General features: G+C 49.9%; 2 protein-coding genes across 9 annotated transcripts in view; both read left to right on the plus strand.

Annotated features, from left to right (window-relative positions):
- Positions 1 to 337: 337 nt before the first annotated feature.
- CDKN1A (cyclin dependent kinase inhibitor 1A) lies at positions 338 to 9,031 on the plus strand. 7 transcript variants are annotated; one of them, XM_003950826.6, is made up of 3 exons: positions 338 to 538; positions 5,794 to 6,243; positions 7,450 to 9,031. In XM_003950826.6, exons 2-3 carry the CDS (start codon positions 5,799 to 5,801, stop codon positions 7,497 to 7,499), a joined length of 495 nt encoding a protein of 164 aa, XP_003950875.1. In that variant the 5' UTR covers positions 338 to 538; positions 5,794 to 5,798; the 3' UTR covers positions 7,500 to 9,031. The 7 variants fall into 7 exon arrangements, with proteins under 7 accessions (XP_003950875.1, XP_016810842.1, XP_054541715.1 ...); XM_016955353.4 differs by having other exon boundaries at positions 408 to 538; positions 7,151 to 9,031; XM_054685740.2 differs by having other exon boundaries at positions 428 to 538; positions 5,769 to 6,243.
- A 10,422-nt stretch (positions 9,032 to 19,453) lies between these two features.
- The window catches only part of RAB44 (RAB44, member RAS oncogene family), a 34,401-nt gene continuing 25,934 nt past the window's right edge, over positions 19,454 to 27,920 (plus strand). Inside the window, exons 1-2 of one of the 2 annotated variants that reach the window (XM_063812937.1) lie at positions 19,454 to 19,543; positions 25,811 to 26,029. In XM_063812937.1, the coding sequence (XP_063669007.1) occupies positions 25,823 to 26,029 (207 nt within the window). In that variant the 5' untranslated portion in view covers positions 19,454 to 19,543; positions 25,811 to 25,822. Of the gene's footprint in view, positions 19,544 to 25,668; positions 26,030 to 27,920 lie in introns of those variants that run through there. The other variant, XM_016955356.3, reaches the window with a different exon arrangement.

The raw sequence follows: 27,920 nt of genomic DNA on the forward strand, positions 1-27,920 counted from the left end.
TTATTATTTATGAATTTTTATTTATTAATGTCATCCTCCTGCTCTTTTCAGTTGCATTGGGTAAATCCTTGCCTGCCAGAGTGGGTCAGCGGTGAGCCAGAAAGGGGGCTCATTCTAACAGTGCTGTGTCCTCCTGGAGAGTGCCAACTCATTCTCCAAGTAAAAAAAGCCAGATTTGTGGCTCACTTCGTGGGGAAATGTGTCCAGCGCACCAACGCAGGCGAGGGACTGGGGGAGGAGGGAAGTGCCCTCCTGCAGCACGCGAGGTTCCGGGACCGGCTGGCCTGCTGGAACTCGGCCAGGCTCAGCTGGCTCGGCGCTGGGCAGCCAGGAGCCTGGGCCCCGGGGAGGGCGGTCCCGGGCGGCGCGGTGGGCCGAGCGCGGGTCCCGCCTCCTTGAGGCGGGCCCGGGCGGGGCGGTTGTATATCAGGGCCGCGCTGAGCTGCGCCAGCTGAGGTGTGAGCAGCTGCCGAAGTCAGTTCCTTGTGGAGCCAGAGCTGGGCGCGGATTCGCCGAGGCACCGAGGCACTCAGAGGAGGTGAGAGAGCGGCGGCAGACAACAGGGGACCCCGGGCCGACGGCCCAGAGCCGAGCCCAGCGTGCCCGCATGTGTCCCTGCGTGTCTGCGAGGATGCGTGTTCGCGGGTGTGTGCTGCGTTCACAGGTGTTTCTGCGGCAGGTGAATGACGGGCGTGGGTCGGTGCGCGCTCGGCTTGCGCACACGGTGTCTCTAAGTGCGCGGGTGACGAGGGTCGGGATGTGCCGGAGACCCCGGGCGGAGAGCGGGATTACAAGTACAGGAATCCCTGGCCACGCTCCTCGCCCCTGGAAACCCAGCTGGGGCGAGGGAGGGCGTGGACGGGACCGTTCTGGGAGCTCGCCTTTGGCTGCGGTTGGCTCCAGGCTCCAGGCCCCAGGCGCAGTTTGCTCGCGGCGTGGGGATGAAGTCCGTGTCCCTGGAGGGGCCCAGGAAGGGCGAGGAAAGCGGAGTGGAGTAAGTTCGTCTAGGATCGGTCCCGGGTGGCTCTGGGATCCAATCTGCGCCGCCCTGGCCCAGGTCCCAGGTTCAGGTCCTTTACGCCACTGTGTCCACCACCTGGCTGAGCGCTGAGGTCAGCGCGGGCTGTTTCCTGGCCCTTGGGAATGTGCCAGGACCCGTCCCCTAAGGACTAGCGAGGAGGTGACTCACTGTGACAAGGAGACCCCAGGGAACGGACTGTATGAGGTCAGAACCCCGCCCGGGATGGGGTACAGTGGGACTCCAGAAGCCCTCTCCCCTGCCCCTTCGCGGTCTCCGTCCTCCCATCGGCACAGTGACCTATTTGGCTGGAACAGTTTGTTCCCAAGGAAGCCGGGCACTGGAGGTCCGGGACACCGCGTCGGGTCCCCGCTCCGCGGCGCGCTGTAGGGGTCGGGGAGTCACGGCCCTGCGCTGGGCGGGCTCTAACCAGCCTGTCAGTCGGGGAAGGGCAAGGGTCTCCTCTACCTCTTTCCCACCGCGGCCGGGAGAATCGCGGCCCAGCCTGCCCTCGGGTCGGGGCGCTGGACTCCGGGGCGGGAGCGGAGCCCACGCCTGGATGGGAGGCGGGGAGGGTTCAAGTCTTTGAGGGGTGGGGGGTCTGGGGGGCACGACGCTGCTCAGGGCCTCCATCAGCTGCCTCGGGGGCTCAGGGCTTCCCGACCTAGCCCAGATTCCCTCTCCGAAAGCTACAGGGCTGAGCGGAGCAGGGGGGCGAGTCGCCCCCTGGGGCGCCGCCGCCTGGCGCGGACCACAGCGCGTCCTCTCCGTCCCAAACCCCTGGGGGACACTTGCGCCCTCTTCGTGAGGAAAAGCATCTTGGAGCTGGGTTAGGAACTTGGGGCGCCCAGGCAGCTTCCCCTCTCCTTGCCTCCCTCCACGTCGCGTTTCTGGGAGGACTTGCGAGCGGTTTTGTTTTCGTTGCTCCCGTCTATTTTTATTTTCCAGGGATCTGACTCATCCCGTGCTTTGGGCGTGGAGATAAGGTGGAGGGGCCGGCTCCCGGCGCGCGCGCGCGCGTGTGTCTGCGCGGGCGTGTGTGTGTGTGTGTGTGTGTGTGTGTGTGTGTGTGTGTGTGTCAGAGACGGCACAAGAGCGCGCGGTTTCCCAACAGCGGCGGGAGTTTCGGAAGCCTGGCCGGCTCAGCGTGACGTGTTCGCGGCCCCCCGGTCCCCTCCCATTCTCCCCCTCCCCACCCCAGGGTGACGCGCAGCCGGAGTGGAAGCAGAGTTTTGGCGGGCGAGCAGCGCCTTGCAGGAAACTGACTCATCACTACTCCCTCCAGCGGTCCGAGGCTCTGCCCACGCACCTCCCACCCCGCGCGTGATTTCCTGGAGGCCGGCGCCCCCTCCCGGCCCTGGCGGGAATAGCACACAGGCTTTCCCGCGGAGTGGGGCTGGCCGGCGCGAACCGCCGCGGCTACTCCTGGGCTCATCCGAGATCAACCCCTATGCCATTACCACCCCTTCAAAGGAGCACTCCTTAGGTTCAACAGTATTCACTGAGCTCTTACTGGAAATTAAAATATGGCTGAAGTCTAAGGCAGGAAGGCCAATAAAGGAGGCTATTTTTAATTGTTTCTAAAACAAGGGTTTGCGTTTCTGAGTTTTCTTTGGGCTGAAAGTTATTATGAGCATGAGAGCAGATTTTGATGGGGGAGGAGAGGCCTATAAGAGCCATAAGAGAAGGAGGGGTGGTAGAAGAGGAGAGGGTGCCTTTCTAGATCCTAGTCCTGTCTTGAACTCCCGGGAGCCAGGGAATATCCAGCTCCTTGATGAAGCCCTAGGTGGGCTCCTCCTCCTTGTGCCTATGATGTATTGAGACCCAGAATGTCCATTTCAAACACACCGGTGTGTCTCCGCCTGGCTGGCACCCCAAGAGTGCCCATCTGAGGAACTGTGCCAAACACTTGCTTGAATCTTCAATTTGGATTAAGTTGGTCTCAGGAGGCAGGGCCTCAGCAATCTATATTTTGAAAAACTCCCTAGGTGCCTCTTTCTCTTTCTTTCTTTCTTTCTTTCTTTCTTTCTTTCTTTCTTTCTTTCTTTCTTTTCTTTCTTTCTTTCTTTCTTTCTTTCTTTCTTTCTTTCTTTCTTTCTTTCTCTTTCTCTCTCTCTCTCTCTTTCTCTTTCTCTTTCTTTCTTTCGACAGAGTCGCACTCTGTCACCCAGGCTGGAGTGCAATGGCACCATCCTGGACTCAAGCAGTCCTCCTGTTTCAGCCTCCCAAGTAACCGGGACCACAGGCGTGATCCCCCCGCCCCCATGCCCAGATTTTTTTTTTTTTTTTTGAGACGCGGTCTCGCTCTGTCACCCAGGCTGGAGTGCAGTGGCGTGATCTCGGCTCACCGCAAGCTCCGCCTCCCGGGTTCACGCCATTCTCCTGCCTCAGCCTCCCGAGTAGCTGGGACTACAGGCGCTGCCATCACGCCCGGCTAATTTTTTTTTGTACTTTTAGTAGAGACGGGGTTTCACCATGTTAGCCAGGATGGTCTCAATCTCCTGACCTCGTGCTCCGCCCTCCTTGGCCTCCCAAAGTGCTGGGATTACAGGCGTGAGACACTGCACCCAACCACCCAGCTAATTTTTATTTATTTTTATTTTTAGTAGAGACAGGGTCTCAGCTAGTTGCCCAGGCTAGTCTTGGACTCTTGGGCTCAAATAATTCTCCCACCTCTGCCTCCCAGAGTATTAGGATTACAGGCATAAGCCACTGCCCCGGCATCCCCAAGTGATTGTGATGGGCCTCTCTGGTTAAGAAACTTCAAAATTAGAGAGGGAGTGGGGTTCAATACTACAGCACAGGACTCAAGGCAAACAGGCCTGGGTTCAGATCCTGGCTGTGCCACTTATGAACTGTGTGATGTTGGGCAAGTTACTTAACTTATCTGAGCCATGGTTGCCTCTTCTGTAAAAAGGGAGCTAATAGATATCCACTTTTTAGGGGGATTGATATTTTTAAACTGCTTAGAACAGCCCCCAAACATAAAAATATATAAATAAATCCCAACTCATGCCTAGCAGAGGGTGGATAGAGGTTATTTGAGGGCTCTGTCCACTGTACTGGGTGACCCCTTTATGGGGCAGTGGCCTTTGGCCTTTTTAGCTGTATGACTCAGGGGCAAGTCTCATATCTCTTCCATCTCCTGCCCTTTAAACTTGGTGTGAAGTTACCAAGAGCCTCCTCTCCCAACCAGCTGGGACGTGAAACTGTGGGCTCCACTGATCACAAGCAGTGGGGTGAGGTGGGGTGGGGCAGATGTGGCATGTGTCCCAGGCTTCCTGCCTCAGGAGGACTCAGCAGAGCTTTCACCCCCAGAGCCTGCAAGTTGGGACTTGTCCCTAGGAAAACCCAGTTGCTGCCAAGGTCGTGCAGTCACTCAGCCCTGGAGTCAAGCCAGAGCAGGCAGGTAGGTGCCAGGGCTCCCTCATGGGCAAACTCACTCTCCGTTTTCCCTCTCCTGAAGGGGGAGGAGAGGAGCCAGGTAGACCAGCCACCTTTAATTTTCTTTTTGCCTGCAAAACGGGTTCCTTGGACACAGGCAACACGAGGCAGGGGCTGCCAGGTGTCTAGACTTCAGATCACCTGATGTGCCTGGCAGGATGTGGCTCAGCCTGGGAGAAATCATCCCTTGCGCTGCCCCGCCCGGCCCCTCCTTACCCCTAGGCCACCCGCCTGACGACATCCTTGGGAAAGGCCCTCAGCCTACAGCACCTGTCAGCTGCTGTCTGAAGGAGGTAGTTGGCAGGGGGAAGTGATAGGGGGGAGGCTCAGTAAAACTGAAGGCAGAGAGGAATAATCATACTTCTGTTTTCAATGCACTTCTCTATACGAAGTGCTGCTGGCACGTTACCTACATTAACTCAGTTAATTCTCATGTCTATCCTCTGAGACAGTCACCATTACTATCCCCATTTTATAGATGAGGAAACTAGAGCTCAGACAAGTTAAGTTGCTTGCCCAGGGTCACCTAGTAAAACCTGGACTCCAGCCCAGGTGATCTGGCTCCAGAGCCCTCCTGCTTAACCACCAGGATACAGCCTTTCATTCAGCTCTGTTCTGTCTGCCTTGCTGCATGGACTCTGTGATCAATTTCTTGAGTATGTGTCTGTAGCCATGCTCTTTAAACTTGTACATGGCCCCATTTATGGATGAGGAAACTGAGACCTAGAGACATTAAGTGGCTTTTTAAAGCTTACGTAGTAACTGGCAGAGCTAGGACCACAACCCGGGTGCTTTTTGCCCCAAAGTCCAGGGTACTTTTACTTGGCAGAGCAGGGTTACCCTACTTGGGGCTCTGGGTGGGGGGACTTAGGAGGCTGGAGGAACTGTCAGACTGTTTCTTCTTTTGGGAATTGACCTTCTGGCCAGGGCTGCGATTAGGAAACTGCTGGACTCTGGCAATTCACACATATTTGGGGGGCATTCACACCCATGAGGGACACCTCTGGGGGGAAAACAAATTGATTTTAGCTGATAATACCTGGTGGCAAACAGGACCCTGGTCCTTGCTCTTGCAATAGACTTGCCTTTGTTGACATTAGCTTGCCCTTCAGTTGCCTGCTCTCCCAGTGACCTTGGGGTGCCAGGCTGGCTGAGCTCTGCTGGTGGGGATCAGGCCTCCTGTGGGAAGGAAGCAGGAAGACCAGCTGGAAGGAGTGAGAGAGACCCTCTGGTAGGAAGACGTCACCTCAGGTGACACAGCAAAGCCCGGCCAGGTAACATAGTGTCTAATCTCTGCCGTGACCAGGGCCTTCCTCGTATCTCTGCTGCAGGCGCCATGTCAGAACCGGCTGGGGATGTCCGTCAGAACCCATGCGGCAGCAAGGCCTGCCGCCGCCTCTTCGGCCCAGTGGACAGCGAGCAGCTGAGCCGCGACTGTGATGCGCTAATGGCGGGCTGCATCCAGGAGGCCCGTGAGCGATGGAACTTCGACTTTGTCACCGAGACACCACTGGAGGGTGACTTCGCCTGGGAGCGTGTGCGGGGCCTTGGCCTGCCCAAGCTCTACCTTCCCACGGGGCCCCGGCGAGGCCGGGATGAGTTGGGAGGAGGCAGGCGGCCTGGCACCTCACCTGCTCTGCTGCAGGGGACAGCAGAGGAAGACCATGTGGACCTGTCACTGTCTTGTACCCTTGTGCCTCGCTCAGGGGAGCAGGCTGAAGGGTCCCCAGGTGGACCTGGAGACTCTCAGGGTCGAAAACGGCGGCAGACCAGCATGACAGGTGAGGACATGTGCAGGGAAGGACTTTGTAAGGGACCGGGATTCTCAGAATCCGTGGTCCAAGGGCTGACCTGTCTGGTCCTGGTCCAGCATGCTCCTTAGGTAGAAGGAAACAGGCCCAGAGAGGGGAAGCAACCTCCCTGAGGTCACACAGCAAGTAGGCAGCAAAGACCAACTAGCTAACATTTATTGGGAATGTTCATTATGCCAGGCCCTTTGCCAAGCTTCTAAGGTAGATTTATTTAGTCCTTATAGCAATGTTATAACATAAGACATTCTTGTCACCCTGCCCGCCTTTCTTTTTGAGACAGGTGTCTTAACTCTGTTGGCCAGACTGGAGTGCAGTGATACGATCATGGCTCACTGCAGCTTCAAACTCCTGGGCTCAAGCGATCTTCCTACCTCAGCCCCCTGGGTAGCTGGGAAGCTGGGACTACAGTTGTACACCACTACGCCCGGTTAATTTTTTGAGTTTTTGTAGAGACAAGGTCTCACCATGTTGCCCGGGCTGGTCTTGAACTCCTGAGCTCAAGCAGTCCTTCTGCCTCAGCCTCCCAAAGTGTTGTGATTACAGGCGTGAGCCACCATGCCCAGCCCCTTGCCATCCTTTTAGGGCAAGGAAACCAGGCTCAGAGAGGTAGAGTGATTTATCTAAGGTCTCAAAGTGAATTTGCAGTTGGGTCAAGACTAATTATAATAACAACAACTACTGACGTTTATATGGGCCCGGCATTGTGCTGAACACTTTCATGCATTTTGTAACAGAATCCCTAGATCAGCACTGTCCAGTAACTCTGCAGGGATGGGAGTGTCCGGTACAGGGGCCACGAGCCACATACGGCTGTTGTGCATTTGACACACAGCTCATGTGACTGAGGAACTGAATTGTTCATTTTATTTGATTGTAGTCTGTTTAAACAAGCACACAGAGCTAGTAGTGGTTCCTCTGCTGGGCAGCTTGACTTAGAGCAGACCCATGGGTGCGGGTGCGGTGATGGATAAAATCACATCTGTGAAGCATGGTGGGACACTCCATAATACCCCTCAAGAGACAGAGTGGACGTTCCCCGAGTTCTTCCTGTTCTCAGCAGTCGGCCCCATTGGCCCCAGGGAAGGGTGTCCTGGCCCCCCACTGTCTTCCTCAGTTGGGCAGCTCCGCCGCATCCTCTTCTTCTTGGCCTGGCTGACTTCTGCTGTCTCTCCTCAGATTTCTACCACTCCAAACGCCGGCTGATCTTCTCCAAGAGGAAGCCCTAATCCGCCCACAGGATGCCTGCAGTCCTGGAAGCGCGAGGGCCTCAAAGGCCCCCTCTACATCTTCTGCCTTAGTCTCAGTTTGTGTGTCTTAATTATTATTTGTGTTTTAATTTAAACACCTCCTCATGTACATACCCTGGCCGCCCCCTGCCCCCCAGCCTCTGGCATTAGAATTATTTAAACAAAAACTAGGCGGTTGAATGAGAGGTTCCTAAGAGTGCTGGGCATTTTTATTTTATGAAATACTATTTAAAGCCTCCTCATCCCGTGTTCTCCTTTTCCTCTCTCCTGGAGGTTGGGTGGGCCGGCTTCATGCCAGCTACTTCCTCCTCCCCACTCGTCCGCTGGGTGGTACCCTCTGGAGGGGTGTGGCTCCCTCCCATCGCTGTCACAGGCGGTTATGAAATTCACCCCCTTTCCTGGACACTCAGACCTGAATTCTTTTTCATTTGAGAAGTAAACAGATGGCACTTTGAAGGGGCCTCACCGAGTGGGGGCATCATCAAAAACTTTGGAGTCCCCTCACCTCCTCTAAGGTTGGGCAGGGTGACCCTGAAGTGAGCACAGCCTAGGGCTGAGCTGGGGACCTGGTACCCTCCTGGCTCTTGATACCCCCCTCTGTCTTGTGAAGGCAGGGGGAAGGTGGGGTCCTGGAGCAGACCACCCCGCCTGCCCTCATGGCCCCTCTGACCTGCACTGGGGAGCCCGTCTCAGTGTTGAGCCTTTTCCCTCTTTGGCTCCCCTGTACCTTTTGAGGAGCCCCAGCTACCCTTCTTCTCCAGCTGGGCTCTGCAATTCCCCTCTGCTGCTGTCCCTCCCCCTTGTCCTTTCCCTTCAGTACCCTCTCAGCTCCAGGTGGCTCTGAGGTGCCTGTCCCGCCCCCACCCCCAGCTCAATGGACTGGAAGGGGAAGGGACACACAAGAAGAAGGGCACCCTAGTTCTACCTCAGGCAGCTCAAGCAGCGACCGCCCCCTCCTCTAGCTGTGGGGGTGAGGGTCCCATGTGGTGGCACAGGCCCCCTTGAGTGGGGTTATCTCTGTGTTAGGGGTATATGATGGGGGAGTAGATCTTTCTAGGAGGGAGGCACTGGCCCCTCAAATCGTCCAGCGACCTTCCTCATCCACCCCATCCCTCCCCAGTTCATTGCACTTTGATTAGCAGCGGAACAAGGAGTCAGACATTTTAAGATGGTGGCAGTAGAGGCTATGGACAGGGCATGCCACGTGGGCTCATATGGGGCTGGGAGTAGTTGTCTTTCCTGGCACTAACGTTGAGCCCCTGGAGGCACTGAAGTGCTTAGTGTACTTGGAGTGTTGGGGTCTGACCCCAAACACCTTCCAGCTCCTGTAACATACTGGCCTGGACTGTTTTCTCTCGGCTCCCCATGTGTCCTGGTTCCCGTTTCTCCACCTAGACTGTAAACCTCTCGAGGGCAGGGACCACACCCTGTACTGTTCTGTGTCTTTCACAGCTCCTCCCACAATGCTGAATATACAGCAGGTGCTCAATAAATGATTCTTAGTGACTTTACTTGTAATATTACTATTGTGGTTATTATACCTTATTATAAAAACGAACAAATGGGCTTTTGGGAGGGATTTCATAATTTAAAAAATAATTTTAAAAATGAAGCATTTAAATTTAGAGAATGCAGAAAACTTAGCAAACAGAAAGACTGTGCTGCAAAAAACAACAGCAAAACAAAAACTACTGTCACACCTCTGCAAAGATCACCAATGTCAATATTTTGGTTTGTTGTGTAATCTTTTTGTAAAGAATATATTATAGCTTAACATCATTATTCATCAGATAAATGCAAATTAAGATACCACAATAAGATACCACCATACACTTACCAGAATGATTAAAAAAGACTGACAGTGCCAAGCGTTGGCAAGGTTATGGAGCAACTGGATCTCTTATTTAAAAAACCTGTTTGGGCCGGGCGCAGTGGCTCACACCTAGAATCCTAGTGCTTCGGGAGGCTGAGGCAGGAGATCACTTGAGGCCAAGGGTTCAAGACCAGCCTGGCCAACATGGTGAAATCTGTACTAAAAATACAAAAATTAGCTGGGCATGGTGGTGCACGCTTGTAATCCCAGCTACTTGGGAGGCTGAGGTGGGAGGGTCACTTGAACCCAGGAGGCAGAGGTTGCAGTCAGCTGAGATCATACCACTGTACTCCAGCCTCTTCCAGGGTGACAGTGAGATTCATCTCAAATAAATACATAAATAAAAAACTGTTTGGTAATATCTTCTAAAGATGCCTACCTTCATGGCTACCTCATGACCCAGTAATTCTATTCCTGGACATGTTCTCGAGAGAAATGAGTTCATATTTCCACTGAAAAAGGCATAAGAATGTTCTACACAGTGGCTCACACCTATAATCCCAGCACTTTGGGAGCCTAAGGCAGGAGGACGGCTTGAGCCCAAGAGTGTGAGACCAGTTTGGGCAACATAGCGAGACTCTTATCTCTCCAAAAAAAAAAAAAAAAAAATAGCCAGGCGTGGTGGAGCGTGCCTGTAGTCCCAGCTACCTGGGAGGCTGAGGTGGGAGGATCGCTTGAGGAGCTTGGGAAGTCGAGGCTGCAGTGAGCCCTGACTGCACCACTGCACTCCAGCCTGGGCAACAGAGTGAGACCTTGTCTGTCTCCCTCAAAAAGAAAAAAACCAAAAGAATGTTTCCAGCAGCATTATTATTAACAGACCCAAGCTAGAAATAACTGAAATGTCCATAACAGAATAGATATGCAAATTGTGGTATATTTATATAGTGGAAAGTTATCCAACATTACAAAAAACAAGGTACTGTTGCATGCATCTTCTGGTTGTCTATTCATAATTAACCACCCCAAGACTGAGTGGCTTAAAACAATAATCATTTATCTGCTCCCAACACTGCAATTTGGCCCAGAACTACTTTTCAAATGTGGAATATTTCTCTGCTGCACAGGGCAGAGCTTTCTACTAGAATCATAGAGTTCTGAAATGAGACTCTCCCCGCCAGAGGGGACTTCCAGGGACTTCACAACTGTCTACTTATCCACAGATAAAAGTCCAGGACCAGGGAATACACTGGGGCGTGTGACCCAAGTGCTTGTCCCATAGCCTGCACCTGTTTCAGAGCCCTCTCTTGCTCCGGCCGCTGCTTAAACATGGCAGCTTACTAAATCATCCAATAAATGGGCTGGAGTGATCTTTAGTACACTGCCTCTGAAACCCAAATTAAAAAGTGGTAAGAGGGGGGTGGGGGCCTGGGGGAGGGATAGCATTAGGAGAAATACCTAATGTAAATGATGAGTTGATGGGTGCAGCAAACCAACATGGCACATGTATACTTATGTATCAAACCTGCACATTGTACACATGTACCCTAGAACTTAAAGTATAATTAAAAAAAAAGAAAAAAAAATGGTAAGAGGTGCAAGATATACTAAGTTGTCCTTTACCACAGAGGGAATGACCCAGCATGCCCCAGTTTATTTGACCACTTAAAACTTTAATGATTTGATAGATCTCTAAATTGTTGTAGGGAAAGTGGATGTGAACCACTTTTGATCCCCTTTCCTGATACGGATTGAAAAGAACACACTTGTCATAGTATTGGCTTCTTACCATCAGAGGCTGTGTAGACTATTCTAGTAAGGATACGGTATCTGATCATGGCTGTGATTAGGGCTGCCCCGTGGATAATCATCAATCACCATGCTTCAGTGGGTTTTTACAGGGGCAGTATGTGGTGGATCCTATGGAGACACTATAGGGACCACCTCAGTATCCTTTAAGTCTCTGAGGGTATCACTAATTTCTACCCACCTGGGATATGCTATTGCTTCTGATTTACTACCTTGACCAGCGGGATAATTTTAGAGACTTCTACTTGGTCTTTCTTTCTATAATGGCTCTTATTCTACAGATGAGAGAGAACGTGAGAATGTGGCAGAATGTGAGAGTTCTACTATATGTGAAGCTATGCATCCCAATTTGTACTCAAGGGCTAGGAAATAACCATAGAGTAGGTCCACAGACTCACTGGGAGATGAGCTTGGCTAGAACTCTATTTATCATCTGGCCTTCTATGTCCCCCCTCTCTGAAAGGAGGCTATAATGGTATTTTGGGTCATCTAGAAGCAGTGAAAGCTCAAACCCTTTATCTAACAGACCTCAAATGATCTGGTTATTCCCAGTTCCACACTGTACAGCTATTCTGGTAAATAGCCAGAGGGTGCTTTCGGGAAGAATCAAGGAAACGTTTATTGTATATATTTATAGTGGCATTATGGATCTTTCTCTTCCATCAGTGCGTCCTGGGTCAGAACTGGCTCAAAGCTGGAAACTAGGTAAGAGATTGTGATTTTCTGTCTCGGCAGCTGACATCAGCCTCTGCTCACTCACCTTGATCTTTTGTGGTTAAGTCAAGCAAGACTCTCATTAAATGCTCACCTCTCTTGCCCTAAGGACACCACTGCTGCAGAGCCCTGCAGACCAAAGACCCCTGGTTAACATTCAGACCTTGTTGCCTGTCATTATAATTGTGTCCACCTTGCCTCTGATGATTAAGTGGCCCTATGTGGTCTCTGCTCTTCCAGAACCTTAATGTCTCCATTGACAGTGGCCATGGCATTCCATGGGAGTATCTCCTCTGTCAACCTGGGCTATGGAGGACACCCAGCACTGAGCTCCTTTCACTAGGCACTTCTTTATTGCTTTGCAAAGGGAAGGCCTTTTGGGCCCTCGTCTCTGAGCCTTCTAATCCCTCATTAGTACTCTTCCAAGGCTGTTTCAGCATTGCCACCTCACTGTCAGCCATCACTGTGTCTAAACCTTAAGGACCAATTCAGCAGTGTGTTAAGACCAGTTTCAGTGGTCTCGCCAGGATGTTAAATTCCGAGTCAAAGGAAGGGTCCCTCCATAAAACCCTCTTTATCTAGCTTTGTATTCCTCAGCTCCTCCCAGCCCCAGTCCCACATCCTCAAGATCTCCTCCTATATGTGTTTTCCTGTTCCTACTAATATTTGTCAGCCAGACCTGTAGCTTTTTTTGTGAATAAGCTATTTCCTCCAGCAATGGGGACTATATACTTTCCTGCTTGGGCAATGGTAAGACCTGACCCTAATTACTGGTCTAGAGCAGGGGTAGGCAAACCATAGTTCTATGCACCAGCTGCCTGTTTTTGTATAGAAAGTTTTATTGGAATGCACACACACTTATTTGTTTACCTGTTGCCCATGGTTGTTTTTGCACTGTCGTTTTAAGTGCAAAAGTAGAATCGAATAGTTGCAACAGAGACCACATGGCCTGCATATCTAAAATATTTACTCTCTTGCCCTTTAAGAAAATGTTTTTTGACCCTGGTCTAGAGGCAGTGAAGGAAGGAGGGAAGGATCTTTAGGAAGATAAGCATCACCTTGTGAGACATCCACCTCAGGTGAGTCATTAGTGTGGTCTTCAGGTTATGGGTGATTGTTTTCTAGTAACGGAAGGAGCCCTTCTGCAGGCCTAGAAGGCTCAAGGAAGCTGAGGGTACAAGCTTCTCAAGTGCATCTATCCAAATATCTCCATTCAGGTCCTAATGCCCCATTCTTTCCCTATCAGAATTCTGACCCTAGGGTAGTAGGTCTGCTGAGGCTGTGCCTTTAGTCTCTCTTGAAGCTTCACCCCTTTTACAATCAGATCCTGGGCCTGATTTTCAGCACAGCCTACTCTTGGGCCATGAGAGATAAGTGTCATTTAGAATGCTGTTATGGAGTTCTGTCTTCACAACATACCCTGAGTTTTCTTCAAGGCTTCTAGGGCAATTAACAAAAGCCAACCAACCCCATAATCCTTATCATTACTATTGCCCTGTATCTTTCAAGTATTAGACTTACAGTGTAAGTCAGTGTTGCCCCTGAAATTTTACCTGTGCCTCATCCCAATCCACTACACACATTGTGGACACTGTGATGCTGTAGTCTGCCAAGAGTTATCACCACCTTACTCACTACCAGCATTTGGGTCCGCGTTGTCACTTCACTGGTGAGGGATCTGTTTTCAGAAGCCCATCCTGCTTCTGCCATTTCTGGTAACTGTCTTAGTCACCCCCAACCCCCACTCCCCAAACAACTTGAGACAAGGACTTGTGTGCAGGTGGAATGCCTGGGAGGTAGTCCCTGGAGGCACAGCAGGAAAGTAGAGAATGTGAGAAAGAAAAGGAGAAGGCCAATAAAGGTGTCAGTGAACAAGTTCCACTGTGTGCAACTGGGGCTTAAACCTGCTAGGGAGCCTCAAGGAAACCGTGTGGAACACACCCTACAATTTTCTCTCTGGAGTACTTACCTGGCTACCTAGGCTACTTATCTAAGGACACTGTCCATCACTGATAGGGCTGCCTCTAGGGCCTAGTCCAGATTGCTCCTCGTGGGGTGGAAGAAATTCCTGTAATGGTGAAGAAAACCAGAGGGATGAAGACAATTGAGGTGGGAAATCATTAGCCTGCCAGGAACTATCTACCAAAGGTTTAGGTGAACACAGATATGGGCCAGATAGTGCCTGAGCTCACGCCCCTAGGAAGTGGTGAGGGGCCAGGATGTCCACGCTGATGACTCCAGATCACACTGCCTGCTCAATACACCAGAAAGGGGAAGTGCCTCACCCAGGGCCACTGCTGCCGTGACAATTCTGAGGAGGCTTGCAGGGACCCACCTCTTTCTGTGCACCTCCTCAGTCTTTGATGTAACTTAGGTTTTCTCAATCTTATGTAAAATGCTGCCCAAATGCAGCTTTGAAGCAAGCTCCCTGACCCTGGTTTTCTGTGGGATTGCCCACCTGCCTAAGCTCCTTGAGCTATTTTGGAGTCAGTAGCTGGAGGCAGGGAGGCTCAGGTCCTAGCTTGCACGTCAGCTCACACTGCAGGGCCCTAGAATGGAGAGTTTCTTGCTTCAGGATTTAACAAGCTGTGAAGAGCTTTCAAGCATCTGTAAGGAATTAAAAATTAGTGAGTGTGAAAACTTTCCTAATTGTAAAACAGTTTCACTGCCCTTGATCCTTGTCCATTGATTCTATTTTTGCAAAACCTAGTTCTGAGCACAGTGTTTTTAAGTTCAGCAACATCGTATTTTTCAGTTAGCTCCATCGTTTCCAAACGTGCCTGGATCTAATTTTTTTCCTAGCGGTTGGTGTGTCCTGGCAGGTTTTTTCCCTGGGGCTGGTGCCAAGGACAAGGCCAGGCTGAGCTCTCAGCACCCGCAGGACTCCTTGGCACTCCGGCTCCACCCGCGAGGGTGTGACCACTCTTGCCTTCCCCATGTCCCTTTTATTTCCATGGTGGGGAGCAGGGCCGGTGAGGGTTGGGGGGCAAATAAACTGAGGATGCCTTGAGATCCTGAGGGCTGGGTCTTAAAAATCCAACCCCACTCTGTTCTCAGAGGAGTGGAGAGAGTCCTTTGCTGCAAAGAAGGTCCTGGATTTGTTGCATTTGCCCAAATAGAGCAGCAAGCCCCGCTGGCCCTATTTTCAGTACATATCCCGAGTCCAGCCACCTTTCATCATCTCCACCGCTGCCCTCCGCGGCCAAGCCACTGCCTCTTGTCTGGATTATGTTAACTCCTCACGGGTCTCCCTGCTGCTGCTTTTGCCTAGTACAGCCTCTTCTCCAGAATGAAAGCAGCGGGGGGATCCCTTTCAAACCTAAGTTGGTTCATGTCGCCCTCCAAATGGGCCCATATGGTCTCCGGGTCCTGCCTGTTTCCTCTGTCTCCATCTCCGCCCACCCTTCCCTCTCCCGCGTGCTCCCACCATGGAGCTCTCCTCGTTGTTTCTGTTGCACACAAAGCGTGCTCCTGCCTCGGGGCCTCGGCACTCACCGTTCCCTCCCCCTCGAACCTCTTCTTCCAGATCTTCTTTCTCACATGTCCTTTCCAACATCACCTCCTCAGGCCTCCCCTGAGCATCTCATCTAAATACACCACACCACCATTCTAGCCCTTCAGTCTACTTTGCTTTTCTTCAAAACAATTACCACTGTTTGGCATTATATTACATATGGCTTTTTTTACCCTACATTTTTCTACATTTTCATATTTCCTACATTTTCATATTCTATATTTTCTACATTTTGTATTTCGTAGCACAGTGTCCAGCACCTAGAAGTCCTTAATAAACATTTGTTGAATAAATAAGCCGGGTGCGGTGGCTAGTGCCTGTAATCCCAGCACTTTGGGAGGCCGAGGCAGGTGGATCACTTGAGTCCAGGAGTTCCAGACCAGCCTGGACAACATGGTGAAACCCCTATCTCTACTAAAAATACAATAATTAGCTGGGTGTGTTGGTGCATGCCTATAATCCCAGCTACTTGGGAGGCTGAGGTGTAAGGATCTCTTGAGCCCGGGAGGCTGTAGTGAGCTATGATTGTGCCATTGCACTCCAGCCTAAGCAACAGAGTGAGACCCTGTCTCAAAAATAATAATAATAATAAATAAATGAGTACCTTATTTAGTTCAATAAAGCCTCAGAAACTCTCTGAGTATCAATTTCCTCAGATAGTTGGTTGTGAGAATATTCATTTATTTAGAAATTAAATTTAATAATTTTTAAAACTTTTTGTTTTGAAATAATCTTATACATCCAGAAAAGTTGCAAATATAGTAAAATAATCCCCATATACCCTTTACCATTGTTCCTAAATGTTAACATTTTACCATGTTTCCTTCATCAGTCTCTCTTTGTATATGTACATACTATTGTTAAGTTTCTTTTTGAATAGGTAATGTATACAGATAGTACACAACATAAAATACATTAAAAGTAAACAGTGAAACATAAATCTGCCCCCTCCTCCATCCGAACACTTCTATCCAGCCCAAATCTGACTAGTTTCTTGTATATCCTGTCAGAAATATTCTATGCATTTACAAACATATATGAATGTGTGTGCTTATCTATTTTTTTCTTTTTTTGAGACAGGGCCTCATTCTGCCGCCCAGGCTGGAGTGCAGTGGTGCAATCACGGCTCACTGCAGCCTTGACCTCCAGGGCTCAGGCGATCCTCCCACCTTAGCTTCCCAAGTAGCTGGTACTACAGACATGCGCCACCACGCCTGGCTAATTTTGTTTATTTTTTATAGAGACAAGGTTTCACCTTGTTGCCCAGGCTGGTCTTTAACTCCTGGGCTCAAGCAATCTGCCTGTCTCAGCCTCCAAAAGTGCTAGGATTACAGGTGTGAGCCACCTCACCTGGCCTGTATTAGTCCATTTTCACACTGCTATAGAGAAATACCGGAAACTGGGTAATTTACAAAGGAAAGAGATTTAATTGACTCACAGTTCCATATGGCTGGGGAGGCCTCAGGAGACTTACAATCATGGCGGAAGGTGAGGGGAAGCAAGGACCTTCTTCACATGGCAGCAGGGGAGGAAAGTATATAAGCACAGGAAAAACTGCCATTTATAAAACCATCAGCTCTCTTGAGAATTCACTCACTGTTACGAGAACAGCATGGGGGAAACTGCCCCCATAATCCAATCACTTCCTTCCTTTGACACATAGGGAGTATAATTCAAGATGAGATTTGGGTGAGGACATAAAACTTAACTATATCACGGCCCTTATCTATTGCATATATTTCATACACACACATACACTTTTTTCTTCATAAAAAGCACACTATCCTCACTGTTCTGCACCTTACTTTTTTCATATGACACAATATCTTGAAGGTCATTCCATATCAGTCCACCTGGATCTTTCTCATTTTCTTCACGGTGCAGAGTATGCCAATGTTCGGATGTATCAGAGCTCATTTAACCAGCTCCCTACTGATGGAAATTTAGATCATTTCCAATCCTTTGCTACTACAGACAATACTGTAATGAGTATCCTTCCATACTGTCATATTGTATATCATCTGTGGAATCAATGACTGAAAGTGAAATTGCTGGGTAGAAAGATTTTTGCATTTTAAATGTTGACAGATATTATACACTTCTTTTCATAAAAGTTGTACCAGTTTATATTCCTGCCAATAATGTGTGAATGTGTTTCCTACATCCTTTATGATATAATATATCACTTTTTGGATCTTACTAATTGAATAGCTGAAAATGATGTCTCAGTGTAGTTTTATTTTTTATTTTTACCCTCATCTTCTTTGTGATGGTACGTAGTTTTATCTTTTATTTCTCTTATTATATTTTTATAAACAGAAATGTTTACTTTTATAAATATTTTTCATATGTTTAAATCCACTGATATTTATTTTTTCATGAATTGTTTATTCACATATGGTGCCAATTTCTCTAATGCATTATTGGTCTTTCATTGATCTGTAGGAGTTCTTTACAGAGGGAGGAAATTAACTTATTTTCTATGATATGTAAGTATTTTTTCAGAGTTTGCTTTTTGACTTATCAGTGGTGACCTTTTTTTGCCATTCAGTTTTATTTATTTTTAAAAAGTTTCCATATGGTTGAATGGCTCAATATTTTCTTTTGTGGCTTCTAATGCTTTGTGATATATCTGGAAAGGCCTTGCCTAATCCAAGATTATTTAAAAATTATCCCATGATCTCTTTCTTCCTTTTTTTCTTCTTTCTCTTCTTCTTCTTCCTCCTCCTCCTCCTCCTCCTTCTTCTTCTCCTTCTTTATTATTATTATTTTTTAATAGAGACGGGGTCTCACTATGTTGTCCAGACTGGTCTTGAATTCCTGGGCTCAGGCGATCCTCCTGCCTCAGCCTCTCAAAGTGCTGGGATTACAGGCATGAGCCACCACACCCAGCCTATCCCATGACAGATCTATCTTTCCTTCCTTCCTTCCTTCCTCTTTCTTTCTTTCTTTCTCTTTCTTTCTTTCTTAGTTTCTTTCTTCTTTCTTTCTTTTTTCTTTCTTCTCTTTCTTTCTCTCTCTTCCTTCTTCCTTCCTTCTCCCTCCCTCCCTTCCTTCCTTCCCTCCTTCCTTCCTTTTCTTTCCTTCCTTCTTCTGCAACCATGGCAAATGAACTATGCCATGATTTCTTATGGCATTTGTTCAAACATACAGAAAAGCAGAAGAACATAATGAGCCTGCGGTACCCTCATTAACTCCAGCAGGGATCAGAACAGGGCCAGAGCCAGTCTTGTTTCATCTATGTCCTACCTATTCTCCCCACTCTTCAATAATTTTGAAGTAAATCCCAAACAACATATAATTATGTGATTTTGATTTTTAAAATGCTTATGTCTTTTATCCATCTGGAATGCTTTTAGAGTTAGAGCTCTTTGTTTTTTGCAGATACCTAGCCCATTCTCCCAACATAGTTTATTGAATAAACCATCTCTTCTCCAATGATCTGAAATGGTACCTTTATGATACACTAAATTCCCACAAATATTTGAGTCTATTTCTGTCCCACAAATATTTGAGTCTATTTCATTATTCTGTTCCACTGATTCATCTGTCTATAGTCATGCTCCAATTCCACACTGTTCCGATGGTTGTAGCTCTACAATGTATTTTGGTATCAGACTAGATTGTTTCCTAAAAGATGGTTTAGATATAAAGCCTCCCCTGAGGCTCAAAGACACTGTCTGAGAGTGAGGGCCTGAAGTGAGGCAGGATGGGCAGTTCTCCCGGGGCATCCCATACACTTAGCTTCAGCCACGGCTGTGCCCATCAACCTGCTGCTGTCTGGGATAAGGCATTGCCTTCGCAACCAGAGACTGAGGCCCAGTCCTGGCTGTGCCACTAAGGGCTGGATGATCTTGAGCAGTCCATCTCACTCTTTGGAGCCTCTGCTTAGGAGGGCCTCCCTGCCAGCTCCAGCATTCTCCACTTCAAGACACCAATCAGGGCAGGGATGCCTGGGGGTGCCAGGCAAAATTGTGAAAGGGCCGCCAGTGGTCGCTTCCACAGGAAGTCCTGTAGATGAGCACAGGAGATTGGCTCGCTGGGGAACGGAAAGGGAGATTAAGCAAGACAAGACTGTTAACAGTTCTAGAGCTCGTGGGCTCCGCAGGGCAGCAGTCACCCCACCACCAGGTCCCAGAGCCCAGGGCTGTGTGTTCCACTGGGAGCCTTTGAGAGGTAGGAGCCATCCCAAGGTTGCAATGCTTCTTTTTCTTTGGAAGGATGAGGATGGGGGAGGGAGCTGGGGTCCCTGTTTAACTTCTATGTCAAGGGTGCAAAAGGCAGAGCCCTCTTTTCTCCTGCATTTGGAGCTCTCTGCATGGTCTAAGGGAGGGGATGGGAAAGCACTTGGGCAAGAGGCTGGGGTACATCACTACCCGTAAATGGCTGTGTGACCTAGGGCAAGTCACCTGGTTTCTCAGAGCCTCAGTTTCTCTGTTAGTTAGGAGAGGAGGAGTGAGGATAAGTAGACTGGAACAAGACACTAGGTGGTCTCTCAGGCCCACTGACTTGGACCACTGGGGTTTAGCGACTGTGGCTATTATTTACAGCTATTGAAGCCAGCCAAGTGGAGAGCAGACCCAGTTCTGAGCGCCCTTTGGTGAGACAGTGATGGACACCCGGAGGCCCCAGGCAGGGCCCATGCCAGGTTGTAATCTGCTGCTGCCCCACCCCACTCTTCTTCTCTGGCTTCCACTTCCTGGTGGGCAGCCTGTGGTGCCTGCTGCCTAACAGAATACCACGGTGGTAGTGGATTCCCGCAGGTGCTTGGGAGTGGGATTCATTTGCTCTCATGTTTGGCTTCAAGTTTTATGCGATTTCTTAGGTGAGGGATGTGGGGAGAGGTGGTCATGCTGAGGGGCTATATGTGTGTCCTAGCCATGAAGGGGTCCCCCACTCTTAAGGATGTGAGGCATGAGGATGCACTAAGGGGAGAGTGGTGGAGGAGAAGGGCGCTGGCAGGGTGGCCCTGCCAGCTGACTCGGAGGGATGTGTGTGCTGGGCGACGGCATTTGCACATGCAGAATGGAATGATGGAATGGCCGTGAGGGGTGCTGTGTCTGACTGAGAGGCTGATGGTGAGGGATTGGAGGGTGAGGATGATGGCCAAGGAGGGTGTGTGTGCGTGCACGTTTGCATGTGTACATTTGTGGATTGACTGAAGGATGTCTCTGAGGGACCAGGCCTGGCCTAGAAGGGACAGAGACTGTTTTTAGGGTGTGCTGTCAGGCCGTGGGGGTGCTGTCAGGGATCTGAATGTGAAGGCACGAGGGGTGAGTGCACCATCCCACCTGATGGTGACAAGTGACTGATTTTGAGGTGGCGATGGCTGGAGGGCACCTGCTGCCTTCCTGCCCCAGGCCACCTGACAGGCAAGGAGCGGGTGGCTGAGTACCCCTCCTGGGAGAGAAGGATTGACTGGCAGAGAGGGCAGATGCTGAGGTGGGGCAGGCGAGGTGTCTGGAAGGTGCTATTTTCTTAAAAAATGCCAGGGGACTGCTGGAAATGGGCTGTGGAGGTGCAGCTTGGCTAGGAACTTCCAGAAAGGAATGTCAGGAATGCCACATGTCCTAGGATGTGGCTGCAGGGAATTTCTTCCAGGATTCTAACTTCCTACACCTGTGGGAGCCCGGCAGGCTGCGATGTGACACTCACATCACAGTGGACTTTGCTTCTGGAGGCTTCTGCACAGGGAATCTTATCTTGCTCCCTTGGCCGTGTTAGCTCCATTGCCGGAAGTACACGAGACACTGGGCGTCACCACAGGAGCCAAGCCTGTCAATGCCCACCCCGTTCCAAAGCCCTTGTCCCACTCAGGGCTACTCCACTGGGCATTTGTCATCCCCAGAGGGGCCTTCTGCCCAGGGAAGAGCCACCTCTGTAGCCTTGGGGAAGTCCATCCCATGACCAACCAGAAGAGCAGAGTCTGCTGTAGTTCTACCACTGACATCATGGCTTGGGCAGGTCACTCTGCCTCTTGGAACCTCCCTCAGTTTCCTCATCTGTCAAATGGGATCAATTGTATCTGCATGGAACCTGGCTTTTATGTGCCTCAAATAGAATTCACCTTTATCAATGTCATCACCACTGTTGTCATTGCTACCTTTACCTGGTAGTCACTGATACCAAGCACACTCCTAAGTGCTTTATGTGGATCATATATTCAGCAAATATTTGCAGAGTACCAACTGTGTGCCAAGCGCTGTTCTAGGCTCTTGGGATAGAACAGAGAACAGAATGGTCAACTCCCTACTCACGTGAGGCCTCTATTTCAGCATGAGGAGAAGGAAAATTTACAACAAAAATGAGCAAAAGGCTCTCTATTCTGGGAACGTGACAAGTGCTAAGAGAAAGTGAAGCTGGAAAGGGAGGTGGGCCATGCTGGGGAATGGGAACTGATGTTTCAACTTTAATTATCTTGCCTAATCCTCGCAGCCTCCCCGTGGGAGAGATATTAGTCCTAAGTTTCCAGTGAGGAAACTCAGGCACAGAGATGCTGATTGACTTCCCTAAGGTTGCACAGCCCATGGGCAGCAGAGCTGGGAGAAGCAGAGGTCTGTCTGACTTCACAGCAATGGGACTGGAAGTCACTTTCTCTTGTGAGCCTCCTTTTCTGCATCTCCAGGTCACGAGAGTGGGACTGACCCTCATAGTACTGAGGCTCAGTGAGTCTTTCTTTTAATTTTACTTTTTTATTTTTTGAGACAGAATCTCACTCTGTCGCCCAGGCTGGAGTGCAGTGGTGAATCATAGCTCACTGCAGTTTTGACCTCCTGGGCTCAAGGGATCCTCCCATCTCAGCCTCCCAAGTAGCTAGGACTACAGGCACCCCACCATGCCCAGCTAGTTTTATTTTATTTTGTAGAGACAGGGTCTCGCTATGTTGCCCAGGCTGATCCTGAACTCCTGGGCTCAAGTGATCCTCTCGCCTCAGCCTCCCAAAGTACTGGGATTACAGGCCACCATGCCCAGCTTATTTTGTTGTTGTTGTTTTGTTTATTAATCCCCTTCTATTCTACAGGGAGTCTTTCTTTGAGTGTAACCTGCAAGGCTGGAACTGCCAGGCCAAACCTCATTAGCCACTGAAGAAGGGTCATAGGCCCATGGAAGGAGGGGGCTCCCCTCTTAGGGGGATGGGGAATGGAGATAGATGGTGTCTTTCTAGGTGTGGAAGGCCTCTAGGCCCAAGAAGGGGTATCTATGTGGTCACTGTTTCCATGGGGCAACATGGGGTGAATTAGGGGTGAGAGATACCGGGTGAAGGCCAGTTAGATTAGCATGGGGACTTCCCTATTCTAACCCTTAGAATCTTATTCCTCATTCTTGGCTTTTTTGCCTCCCTGCTTTTTATTAGAAAGACTTTTTTTTTGAGACAGTGTCTCACTCTGTTGCCTAGGCTAGAGTGCAGTGGTGCAATCTTGGCTCACTGCAACCTCTGCCTCTTGGGCTCAAGTGATTGTCCCACCTCAACCTCCCTAATAGCTAGAACTTCAAGCACACGCCACCATGCCTGGCTAATTTTTTGTTTTTGATAGAGATGGAGTTTCATCATGTTGCCCAGGCTGGTCTCAAACTCCTGGCTTCAAGTAATCCACCCGCCTTGGCCTCCCAAAGTGTTAGGATTAGAGGTGTGAGCCACTGTGTCTGGCCGTGATATTTTCTGAGTCTATTCAGTTGTCTGTTAGAACATTCCACATTCTAGGGGACCATGAATCAGCAGAGGAAGTGGGTTGAGAGCCCAGTACATATCCTAAGCAGGGTTGGGCACTATGAGGGCATCAGGGTTAAGTATCATCTCTCCTGCCCTGGAGCTCACTGCTAAGCTATGTCACCTCCCCCAGGAAGCCCTCTCTGACACCCTGATCAGTGAGTTGCTCCTTTTTCAGTGCTCTCCCAGCACCTGACACACAGGTATGCTACCCCTTCTGTGCTGCACTGTAATTATGTTTGTGTCTCCTGCATGAGGCTGTGAGGGCCCCTAGGGGAGAACAGGAGTTAGTCACACCTCTACCTGCAGGGCCAGGGACTCTGCTGGGGTGTACAAGGTGTGTCCTGCACAAGGATGCCCAGCCAAGGGGGTGCATGGGGACTGGAATCCAGCCCACATTCCACTTGTCAAACCATGAGCCCTGGCACTGGGCTGTGTCTGCCAGCAGGAAGTACCTTTTCCTAATTCACTTAAAGGAAACACATGGATTGCAGCGGGCCTGCTTAGCACTGTACCGGCATTCAGTTGGCGCTCGGTAAATGGTTGTTGCTTATGTGCATGATAGAGGGTGGGAAGGGTTGGGGCAGATGAAAGTCTTCAGAAGAGGTGTGCTGGTGACTATTCTTTGGTGGGGGCAGGAGACCTGATTCATGGCATTTGCTGATTCCCATGGTGCCAATACTCCCACAGTGGCTGATGCCAAGCTGCTGAGATAGGAAGGGGTGTGCACAGTCAGCCCTCACAAGCCCCTAATAGTGGACTCCAGCTCACCACTGCGGTTTTACATTTATGATCTTAAAACTTCATCTGAAACAGACTTTGAAGCGGGGGGAGAGAGAGAGAGAGAGTGTGTGTACTTCTGTTTGAAGTTTGGGGCCTCCTAAGGATGAGAGATTGCTTCATCCAAGTTCTGTGCAACCTGTGCCGTTCCCCTTGGGAAGCTTGCCCAAGGGGAGGCCGTGGAATGACCCCCTGGAATGAGCCCATGAGGCCTAAAGCAGAGCCCTCTAACCACTCCACCCAGCCTGTCTGTGGCCTTCGGCCTCAACAGAGAATACCCAGGGGAGATATCTATTCCATCTCCTGGGCATGAGCCTTACTATTCTGCCTCGATTCCTTCACACACACTGTTTACTGCTTCCAAATCCTACATGCCTCCTGCAGAAACTGCACAAGCCCCACCACTTGCAGGAAGCTGCCCTGTCTGTCTGGACATCAAGTCCTTCTCATCCCATAGCTTTATGGGCCCCAGACTTGTTCCCACAAAGCAGGCTCAGACTTTATCCCTTCCAAACCACAGCCTCTCTTTTCCTCACCCCAGGGGCCTCACCTGGATGAATCCCCAACCATCAAAATCCTTATCAATTGACTGAACTAAGACATTCAGTGACAGGTGAATGAACAATGAATTTGACACCCCTTACTTGAGCACCTGACATGTGCTAAGGGGCGGGGAGCAGTATGGACCTAGGTAAACAGTGATATCCACAGCTGGGGCAGCATGGGACCTGCCTTAGTCTGTTTTGTACTACCGCAGATACCATAGCATGGGAAATTTACATAGAACAGAAATTTATTTCCTCATCCTTCTGGAGGCTAGAAAGTTCAAGATTAAGGAGGTAGAATCTGGCGTGGGCCTTCTTGTGGTGTCTTCCCATGGTGGAAGGCAGAAGGACGACAGGGAGCACGAGGGTCTGAGTCCATCTTTTAACAGGGAACTCATTTTTACAATAATGGCATTCATCCATTCATGAGGATCGTGCCCCCATGACCCAAACAATTCCCATCAGGCCCCATCGCCCAACACTGCTTCACTGGGGATCAAGTTTCCAACACATGAACTTTGGGGAACACATTCAAACCATAGCAGGGTTGCAGACAAGGGGGCACTGAGCCCAGCTTGAATGCAGGGGTGACTGCAGGGAAGGCTTCTTGGAGGAGGCAGCCTGTAAGGTGAGGAAGCAAAAGGTATTAACTATGTAAGGGAGTGAGAGAGTTGAGGAGTTTGGGGCAAAGGGAGCAGGGTGGGAGGGAATCAGGAATTCCAGGAACCATGAGTGGTTCAGTGGTGTTGCCATGGACCCCAAGGGCACAGGGGTGGGGTGGATGAAGCTGAGGCCATGTCATGTGGGGCCCTAAGAGCCGCATAGGGGTGCTACTGATTCCATGCTGCGTGTGTCGAAGGACTAGAGACATGGTACTGGAGAGAAAAGGCTGGAGGAGAGGTGAGGCTGACAGGGGAGGAGGTGTCGGTGGAGGGATCCCTGACACAGCTGAGATGAGTTAATGAGCAAGAAGAGTCATCAGAGAGATGGCTCAGAAGCTGCTTATGGCCCTTCAGACAGCTAGATCCTGGAAAACCCTGTGTAACCACCCTCCAGGTCAAAACACGAGATAGATTCTGCGTGCGGTGAATAGGATATATTCTCTAATGGTCGGAGGAGACTTTGATAGTTGAGTAGTAGCCTGAAGAGATGAGGGCAGGTGGGTAGCTTGGAGAAGGGCATTCCAGGTAGAGGGAACTTAGAAAGGGCAAAGGCGTTGAGCAGAATGGACGAGAGGCCATGAGGCGGCTGGGCGACGAGGTCAGAGGACCCGGCGGGACACCATCAGGCCGGGCTTTGGCAGCCACAGTGGATTTTCTTCCAAGGGTGATGGGAGCCAGGGGAGGGTTTTGAGCCATGAGAGGGCGTGACTGTCCAGCAGCCCGGTGCCCCTCACTCCTCTGTCCCCAGGGCCAACGCACCATGGAGACTGGACAGAGAACGTCTCGAAAAGTCCGGAAGCTGGGCTCCAACCGGCGGCGGCAGACAAGAGAGCCAGCTGATGGTGAAGACGCTGCAGTGGCCCCAGAGCCAGAGTCTTGGTCCTCTCAGGCAGCGGCAGAACTGCAGGCCTTCTTCCAGGACTGTGGTGCCAAGGAGAGGGGCTTTGTCACCCGCGAGGACCTGGCGGTGAGCCCAAGACCCCCATTTGAATGCTGAATCCCTTTTCCTCAGCTCCTGACACCCCCTCTCCCCCATCACAGGAAGGCAGGGCTTGCTGCCCCTGCCCCTTTCTCTCATTTAGAGCTCTCAGAAAACGCTAGGGATGTGTTTATACTAATGTGAAAATGACAGGTAAGGCTTTATGTGTTGCCCTTTTCCAGAAACATTTGTCTTTTAACCAGTGAAAGTACTTTAAGCCAAAGAAGTAATTTGCAAATGGTATAATTTTAGGCTCATTAAGCAAGGACATTTATCTTGGGAAGCAGTCAGAGCCCTGGAAATCAAACCATGTCAATGACTGTAAACTTCAATGAAACATAAGATCAGCCATGGTTGTGTGTCCCCATAAAGAGTCTTAGGGTGGCCAGGTGTTGTGGTTCATGCCTGTAATCCCAGCACTTTGGGAGGCCAAGGCGGGCGGATCACTTGAGGTCAGGAGTTCGAGACCAGCCTGGCCAACATGGTGAAACCCCGTCTCTACTAAAAATACAAAAATTAGCCAGACATGGTGGTGGGTGCCTGTAATCCCAGCTACTTGGGAGGCTGAAGCATGAGAATTGCTTGAGCCTGAGGAAGTGGAGGTTGCAGTGAGCCAAGATCACACCACTACACTCCAGCCTGGGTGACTCCATCTCAAAAAAAAAAAAAAAAAAGAATGAGGGAACCAGTAAGATGTTATGACTGGTTCAAAGAGCGTTTGAGAAGCCAGCAATTTGACAGAAAAGTATTAGGATAAAATTACGGAGTTCAATTCTTAAAATGGCTAATATCTAACAGGCCATCAATCTTTCAGGCTATCTGTTCTACTAGTAACTTCAGTAATTTTGGGGATTTTCATGAAAGGTAAACAATGTGTTGTGCTAGCATTCTTTTTGCCTCATATCCAAGTTCCAAGTTTCAGATTTCCTCCCTCCCTCCCTCCCTCCCTTCCTTCATTCCTTCCTTCTCAGCTCGATCTCAGAGGCACGATCTCAGCTCACTGCAAACCTCTGCCTCCCAGGTTCAAGCGATTCTCCTGCTTCAGCCTCCCAAGTAGCTGGGATTACCTGCACCCACTATCACGCCTGGCTAGTTTTTGTATGTTTAGTAGAGACGGGGTTTCACCATGTTGGTCAGGCTGGTCTCGAGCTCCTGACTTCAGGTGATCCACCTGCCTCAGCCTCCCAAAGTGCTGGGATTACAGGCATGAGCCACCGCGCCCGGCCAGATAATTTTTCTGTGATCATAGATAATCTCCAAAATTTTCTTGATGTATAAAAGGCTGCTGTCATTACATTGGCTTATTTCCATAGGAGCAACAAGGATGTAATTAAATGTGAGTCTCTTTGAATTTGCCCTACAAATAGAGACAGTATTGAGACATTTTAGCTTCTGTCTGGATGCTTTCATACAGAATCTTATGTATGAAATTTGGATTTATGTTGGATTTTTTTTTTTTTAAGAGATAGGATCTCACTCTGTTACCCAGGATGGAGTGCAGTGGTGCAATCATAGCTCACTGCAACCTCAAGCTCCTGGGCTGAAGCAATCCTCTCACCTCAGGCTCCCAAGTAGCTAGGACTAAAGGCACAGGCCACTACGCCTGGCTGATTCTTAAATTTTTTATAAAGGTGAGGTCTTGCTATGTTGCCCAAGCTGTTGTCTAACTTCTGGCCTCAAGCAATCCCCCCACCTCAGGTTCCACACCCGCTGAGATTACAGGTGTGAGCTGCCATGCCCAGGCTGGTTGGACTTTTAAAAATCTGTAGTTTGTTGTTCTATTGAGTGGCCAACTGTTCCAGTTTTCCAAGGACTAATGGGGTACCTGGGATGTGGGACTTCGAGTGCTAAAATTGGAAAGTCCTGGGCAAACTAGGAT

The sequence above is a fragment of the Pan troglodytes genome, chromosome 5, assembly GCF_028858775.2.
Source record: "Pan troglodytes isolate AG18354 chromosome 5, NHGRI_mPanTro3-v2.0_pri, whole genome shotgun sequence".
Taxonomy (NCBI): Eukaryota; Metazoa; Chordata; class Mammalia; order Primates; family Hominidae; genus Pan; species Pan troglodytes.

Coding starts and splice junctions, on each gene's coding strand:
- CDKN1A (XM_016955353.4), top strand. CDS start 5,799: ATGTCAGAACCGGCTGGGGATGTCCGTCAGAACCCATGCGGCAGCAAG. Junction 6,244..7,150: donor GCGGCAGACCAGCATGACAG/GTGAGGACATGT, acceptor ATTTGATTGTAG/TCTGTTTAAACAAGCACACA.